This window comes from Melozone crissalis, unplaced genomic scaffold (genome assembly GCF_028551555.1).
Source record: "Melozone crissalis strain CALT ecotype California unplaced genomic scaffold, PUWL_Pcris_2 ptg000006l_1, whole genome shotgun sequence".
NCBI classification, from domain to species: Eukaryota; Metazoa; Chordata; class Aves; order Passeriformes; family Passerellidae; genus Melozone; species Melozone crissalis.
In genome coordinates, this window is record NW_026535784.1 from 13664073 (window position 1) to 13671562 (window position 7490).

At 48.6% G+C, this 7490-nt stretch overlaps 1 protein-coding gene across 1 annotated transcript; it reads right to left on the reverse strand.

Annotated features, from left to right (window-relative positions):
- Positions 1–2208: 2208 nt before the first annotated feature.
- LOC128947033 (coiled-coil domain-containing protein 42-like) lies at positions 2209–6052 on the reverse strand. Its single transcript, XM_054291115.1, has 7 exons — positions 5976–6052; positions 5518–5623; positions 5297–5401; positions 4599–4796; positions 3633–3854; positions 2780–2938; positions 2209–2331 (listed from the first exon to the last, which is right to left on the reverse strand). Exons 1-7 carry the CDS (start codon positions 6050–6052, stop codon positions 2209–2211), a joined length of 990 nt encoding a protein of 329 aa, XP_054147090.1.
- Positions 6053–7490: the final 1438 nt, after the last annotated feature.

Genomic DNA, 7490 nt, shown 5'->3' on the forward strand with positions numbered 1-7490 from the left:
TTAACCACTGCACGGATTCCTGTTATGCACTCAGATTTCAGTTCCAGTCTGTGCCCAGCACTCTTAGTAGCCCAATTAATAAAAAAAAAACCTTAGTTATACTAGAATTTAAAGAAGAAACAAAGGCCTTGTCTCAGTTAACAGTTGGTCTTCACCTGAAAGAAAGAAAGTGTAAGGCTTTTCTTTCCTTCAATTTTTTGATTTAAAAAGAGGCATTCATTAATTCATAAAAAAAAAAAAAAAGAAAAAGAAAAAGAAGAAATCCCAAACCACCAAATTAAAACAAAGAAATAAGATTCTCTATAACAGCCTTAGATTTCAGCTTTATTTCCTAGCTCATGGCAGTGTGATGTGGGGAGATGCAGGCAACTGGACCAGGCTCACGTGAGGATAGTGAAAGAAACATTGTTTTTGGGGGGGTAAGTTCTACATTTCTGTAACCTCATTTTAAAAGCATAACTATAAAATGGAAACATTTCCATAATAATCATATTCCCAACTAGGAGGATGTTAATTAAAGGCATTAATTTCTTGGCTTTAACCTTTATCATGAAAATACATTTTTAAAATATCAAAGGTAATAATCCACATGACCATTCAATCTAATATATTCAATTTACACCATTCTTAAATTTCCTAATTTGAATATTTGAAGAATATTCAAACATGTTATTAATTCCTGTGTTGGCACAGGGCTCTGAAGTCCCCATTTAGTTCTCTTCTGTAAAAGATTAGGTGCTGAAATTTGTCCCACTTTTTATTTATAAGCACAATGCACTGCAAAGCACACAGGATAGCAGCAACAGCTGCATTTCAGCCACATGTGATCCCTGTGGAAATTGGAATTGCTCAGAAGGACATGTACCAACACAAAAAGAGGATTTTTTCTTCCTAATTACCCACCCGCATGCGGGAAGGCAGGGTGTGTATATCAGTACATCTCTGAAGGTTGGAGGAGAGGTAATACCCAGGATTAAAACTGTTACAGACACGTTATTTCTTGCCATACAATGTGGAAATATCAAAGTTCACACCCTGTTTTTTTGGAAGATCAAACCGAGTGGATGGCAGAACCTGCCTGGCTAAAAAGAGCCAGTTTGGGATTCATGCTCACTCACATGCTCACTGCGCTGAAGAACTTGAACTGCTTTTTGAACACCAATTTTTAATTCTTCCAAATTATGTTTAGACTATCACCTTACAAAACCAGCAATTGCAAGGACACTGCACCACAGTAAGGATGAGGAAAGTGGAAACATCCCTCTGAACAAGTCACCACATTGAGGATGAGGAAGATGGAAACATCCCTCTGAATGAGTGGTGGGTGTTTTGGGACATGCCCTCAAAGCTTATTCCCATGCTCCATTTCCAGCCCTGCTCCTCCCAAATCCCACCCAAAGCCTGGGGACAGCTGAGCATCACACAGCATTTCTGCATTGCACATTTCCCCTGTCTCAGAGTGTTTTATTTCCTCTTCTTCCCCCAGCTCAGGACAGAAGACCAGGGAGCAAGAGCATGTGATCAATGGCCTCTTGCCTCAAAATCTGTAAGCTTATGTCACTGAGGCCTTGGTGCAAGAAAAGGTTGTCCCCAAAAGAATGTGGAGCCTGACTGACCACCTCAGTGTGTCCCCAGAGCCACTGTTAGTCCTCTTGTTTTGCTTTCATCTTGGTGGCACACGTGATGAGCAGCTAAATGCTCAGCTTTGGCTGGTTCATCTGTCACCTATGTCCATTCCCCACACTTTCCCTAAGATCTTGAGGGGGAAGGTGAGCTTTAGTCCATAACACAAGGCTGTGCAGAGAAGTCCACATCCATGGAAGTGCTGGGTGTGGTGGTGGGAACTCTCTGCAGCTCTCCTGAAAGCACAGTCTCCCCACCTCGTTGTGACATGTCTCTCAAATATCTAAGAGCTTAGGTTGAGTGGGATGCCCACATGCGAACATTAGTGCTGATCCCTGTTTGAAACCATACTCCTGTCCCAGCCTGCTCTCACAATCTTGCCAGCTTTGCAGGAACACTGTGTCATACAGCCAGAATTCTAAGGAAGGGCCCCCAATGGTGTCTGGGTTGAAGCTGCGGGATGGAGTTGCTCTGATGTGTCCAATTCTCCCAGGAAATGAAGGGACTTCTTTATTATTGTTTTTAGTCTAGGTTATCTGTAGGGTTCTCTTGCCCTCCTCTTTCCCTTCCCACCCCACTGAACCTTCACTGGCTGGACAGGTCATGCTGCCAGGTCCCTTTTGTCTTCAGAGCTGTAGCAGCCCTCTGGTGCTTCTGCATCTCGATATACAGCTGGAAGTCTTTAAGGTCTTGGATAAACTGCTGTATCTAGGGTGGAAAAGAGAGATGGCAGAGCTCAGGGCAGGGATGGGAACAGGACTCACAGGGGGGGGTTGTTGGCTCTTTCAGATGGCAAATGTCACCTATCAAACTGAGCAGCAAAAAAAGGTATTTGCCTTGCTTGGTCTGCACCGCCAGAATGGACTTTTGTGGGTGAGCTTGAATTCAGGGCAAGGGTGAATAAAACCAATGCTGGCCATGGCTTGGTCTGCATCCTCTGCCTCAGCCTGCCTGGTTCCCACTCCTTCTGCCAGGCAAGGACCCTGCCCTACATCCTCAGAAGAGTCAGGCTTGCCTGGTGTGCCCTGCCCCTGCGCCATGCCTGAGAGAGAGCCCCTCTCTCAGGAAAAGGAAGGTGTCTGTAGGGTCTGGGGGCTCTCCCCTCCCTTGGGGCAGTGGAGGCTCCTTACTGCTCCTCCTTCTGCCTTGGCTTTACCATGCTGAGCTGTATGCAGCTGGTACACTCCAACGCACTCCCCTGTGCTTGCAGCCGCAGGTTGGCAGACTGGAAGAGGTTGTGGATGGCCAGCTTGATAGTCCACAACTTCCTGGTTTTCTTGGAGGTCCTGTCCTGGATGTCAGCCCAGCGAGCCTCCTGGAAGGAGAGGGCACAGGCAGCATGGGGTCATGCCGTAGCAAGGTCATGCTTCAGCACCAGAGACCCTGGCTTGGAGACCCTAAGTTCTATACTCCAGACTGGTCTGCCATTTTTCCTTCTCCAACCCCATGGAGAGGGATGAAATTAGGAATCTCTTCCAATCCCAGAGTGTGGCAGTGTTCCTCACTTGGGGTCACCAAATGTGGTGTTCACAGGGGTCCCAGGACGAGGAAAGAGATGAGAATCTTGACTCCATGTTTCAGAAGGCTGATTTATTATTTTATCATATATATTATATGAAAAGGATATGTTAAAATTATACTAAAAGAATAGAGCGAGGATTTCATCAGAATGCTAGAAAGGAATAGAAAAGAATGATAATAAAATCTTGTGACTGCTTGCAGCCTCGGCACAGGTGGCTGTCATTGGTCATCAAGTAAAAACAATTTCACATGCTGGGTAAACAATTCTCCAAATCACATTCCAAAGCAGCAAAATATGGGGAAGCTGAAGCTTCTCAGCTTCTCAGGAGAAAAGATCCTAATGAAAGGATTTGTCATAAAATATGTCCGTGATACCAGAGACTGTTACTGGACTCTGCTGTGACCCCATCGCTGAAGGATGAGCCATCAGCCAGTCTTGACAGAGCCAGGCTTGGAGATCTCCCCCTGCCCACCCCACAATTCCTTACCCAGAGGGGGATGTCACTTTGAGCCTGATAAACACGTAGTTTGAGCTGCCCCAGCTCATTTTGGTACTGAAGCATCTCAGCTTCTTTCTGTGCTTTGTACTGCTCCAGGAACACCTTGTCTTGCTCAGTCAGCTGCTTGTGCCCCTGTTGTGACTGCAGAAGGTCCTTCCGCGTCCTCACCAGCAACACATACTCTGAAATGACTTCTGAGATGTCCTCAAACTGCAGCACAGGGTTCCTGGTGTTAGTGACGCTCTCAGCTTGCAGCTCTCATGTCATTTGGCACCCTGCCTTTACCTGTGCCAATGCCTCTCCCTCCTGAAAGATCTCCCATCTTCCCCAGCCCTAACTCTTCTGGGATTCTGTCCTTACCAGTTGGTTTGTTGGGCATTGCTGCATTCCTGGTGTGGTGGGCTCCCACTGTGCCACACCACAACTGTCACTGCCACAGCAAGGGGATGTGCTGCACCTTTTCCCAGGTGAGCAGTGCTCTGATAAACCACAAAGAACAACTGCAGTGTCCATAGCCACATCCCCAGGACTTGGGAGGCCTCAGCTGGGGTGGTTGGCATGTGAGTGATGTCCTGACATCCTCAAGAGAGAGCACAGCTTTTTGGCAACTGTCTGGGGACACTTTCTGGGCAGCTTTTCCTTTCTCCCAAACAATTCATCTGACCTTAAGCAGTGACAGGAGGGTGTCCCCATTCCCCTCAGCCTTAAGCTTTCCCCCCTTCTCATGGCTTTTCTTTGCTTTTCTCAATCTTCCACTTGCTGTTCTGACTCTCCTACTGTAACTCTGCTCCCTGTGGCTCACCTTGGTTGCAGGCTGGTTTTTCCATCCCATCTGAGGTCTCTGGGTTTGAGCAAGTGTCCAATGTCCTGGACTTACCCTACCGTCTCTAGTTTTGGCATTTATCTAAGTCTCTCCCCAAGGCTGTGATCTGTCTCACTTATGTTCAAACTCACCTGTGAGACTTCCACCACATCCTCCAGATATTTCTTGAAGATGGAGTACTTCTGCACTTTTTTGCAGAGTTTACGGTGTCTTTTTCTGAGGGTTTCCAGTTCCATCTTGGCTCTCAAAAGCTCACCATCCATTTTTAGGTTCTCCTCTCTCTGTTTTCTGTCTGTCTTCAGAGCCTGGATTCGTAACTCTTCACATTTCTGGTGGTTTCCCCCAGCCCCACACATGCACATACAGAGGGAGGGAAAGGAAAGCAGGGTAAGATGGAGCTGGATTACTCACCAGCAGTGGTAGGACATATCTTCAGGGAGGAGAGGCCAGCTCTGGACCACCCTGTGAACACTTCCTCTCCCTGTTTCACAGGGCCATCCCTCTTGCATTGACCCTTTGGTTCTGGAGACCGGTACCCAGGATGGCAGACTGACTTTCAGACCTGCTTGTATCTGCACCCTGGAGACATCTGGATGTCAGCAGTGGGGACAAGGCTTACACCCTTCCTGGGGAACATTTGGGGCTGGCAGGAGATCTCACTGGTACAGTACAAGCTCTTTTCCACCCAAGATTTCTCAGGCCTTCCCATATCCGTGGTACAAAACCTTGTGCCCTGCCAGTCCTGTTCTTCTCAACAGGAGTGCAGCCCAAAACCCTCTTCCCCAGGGGAGGGGAGGGGTTGCAGTGCAGCTCAAGGATCTGGTGTTACCTGCACAGCGCTTCCAGATCTCTCCACATGGGCTTTCAGCTGGGCCCTCCTGGCATGCAGGTCCCTCCAGCGGTCAGCAATGACTTTCATCCTCTGCCTGAAGGCCTGGCAGCACCACAGTGAGGGTGACATGCACCCAAAATCTGCCACCTGCCTCCCAAAAACTCCAAAAAACCACAAACCATCCCAGCCATGCACCAGTACCCACCCATCTTTCTCACCTCTTCTTTCTCTGCCATGACCTTTTCCATCTCTCGGACTTCTTTCTTTTTCCTTAAGAGCTGCATAAGTGAAGACTGGGAGTCCTCCTCTGTCACTCTGGGTTCCCTGCAGGAGGAGTTTTCCTCGAGGTTACACACTGACTCGAGTTCCTTGGCAGGGTGGATTGCTTGGATCCTTGGATTGCTCTGGATGTTGGACGGTGTCCCGGGTAGGGTGATGGGGCAGAACCCCCCAGCACCATCTCAGATCCCATCTGGCAGCACAGCATCCCCTCCCCACCCCAGCAGCATCCCAAGGCAGAGCAAGGGGGTGTTACAGGGAGGAACAGAGCTGGGGAAGGGGGTACAAGAGGAGGCAGAAGTGATAGACATAAGGCATGGGGGTTTCCCATGGTGAGGGACAGAGGCATGGAGAAGGCAGCAGAAGAGGATGCAAGCTGGAGGAAGAGCCCCCTCACCTGAGGAAGGATGGGAGTTTCACCTTGCACATCCTGAGGAAAAGGGCTGACATCTCCTTTTTGCTCCAGGTCTCCATTGCTCCAGCCAGCAGCAGGAAACAGAGCCCAGGTGCTGCCAGCACTGCTTCTCTGCCAGCTCAGCTCAGGGGCTGCCCCTCAGCCCTGTGGCTCAGTGTGGGAGGCACCAGGCAGGAATGAGCCTGGGAGCCTCTGGCCTCTGCTTTCCTGGGACCTTCCTTGGCCTCTGCAGCCCTGAGGCTACTCCAGCCCTGGAGAGAGGCCCTGTGGCTACTCCAGCCTCTGGGAATGTTTACTTGGCAACTTCATAGTTGCTGGGCAACAGAATGTTCACTCAGAGTTAGGGGGACTGACCACCCTGTGCAGGACCAGGAGTTATTAAATTCCCTTCCTCACATCTCTTAGGGTTCTTCCGCTGCTATAATTTGAGCTCTGCTGGGTGTTTCAGTCCCCTGACAGCCACAATCCTCTGTCCCAGCCCTCAGGGCACAGGGCTTGCTCCTTCTCTCCCCAGCACCAGATGGAAACACCATCTACAGGCACATCCTTGGGGATGTTTGACCACTCTACTGCCATGGTGTAATGCCCTTCCCTCATAGCTCAGCTCACTGGGATGAGCTGCACAGCATTTTCCCTCTCCTAAGCAAAAAACATCCCCTGGGCCCTTCCTCTGTTGGGCCTGGCAGCTCCTGTGCATGGCTCTATAAACAGTGGCTACTCACTTCTTAAAACCAACAAATTTCTCCTGCCTGCTCCCTGTGGGGGTCTCAGCTGCTGAGGTAGTAGTCATTGGTTTCTCTGGGTCTGAATTGAAGGCACTTGAGACAGTAATTCATGTTCAGACTCAGGTGTTTATTATTTCTTATCAGTAAAACAGTCTCACAACTATGAGTTCTGCAGTTTTTCATTAGAAAGCACAAAATGACCAACAATCTCTTGTTACAAGGGCTTTTAAGACTAAACTATCCAATTAAGAATTGACACCTAGATTATTTTCCCTTTTAACCCAATAACTGATCCCACAGATCCCACAATGCAGACTTTCCTGCCCAATTACAAAATGCCACCCAAACCCAAGAAGAAGAAGGAAGAAGCAGCATGAAGAAGAAATTCAGGACAGTATCCTGTGCCCTCCATCTTGCTTCCATCCACAACACACTAAAAATCCCAAAACCTAAATTTCTCACCAAGTGATCCACCTACACTACTCTCTATAATCTATTTCACACTTTTGTGGATTCTAGGCCATCTTGAAGTTTAGGAAATTTTCTCCATGAATGGGTGTCAAAGTCAGTGCTCCCCTGGGGGTCAGGGCACCCCAGAGCAGACAGAGAAATACTCCCAGTGCCCTGGGTTTCCACAGCTCCCTAACGGGCTATTTAAATCCTCCTAATCAAGCAGGTCAAACTATCACTCCCTGAGGCTGGCTTTCAGTTTCCTACTTCCCTTCTTCCCCTTCCTGAAGCCCAGGCCTTCCTGCAGGAGGGTGCCCAAGCT

Bases quoted from the DNA above. Each gene is read 5' to 3' on its own strand.
- LOC128947033 (XM_054291115.1), bottom strand. From the start codon at position 6,052: ATGGAGACCTGGAGCAAAAAGGAGATGTCAGCCCTTTTCCTCAGGATG. The intron at 5,624-5,975 runs GTGAGGGGGCTC...CTCCTCCTGCAG, and splicing joins AAACTCCCATCCTTCCTCAG to GGAACCCAGAGTGACAGAGG. The intron at 2,332-2,779 runs GTAAAGCCAAGG...TTTCCACCCTAG, and splicing joins GCTGCATACAGCTCAGCATG to ATACAGCAGTTTATCCAAGA.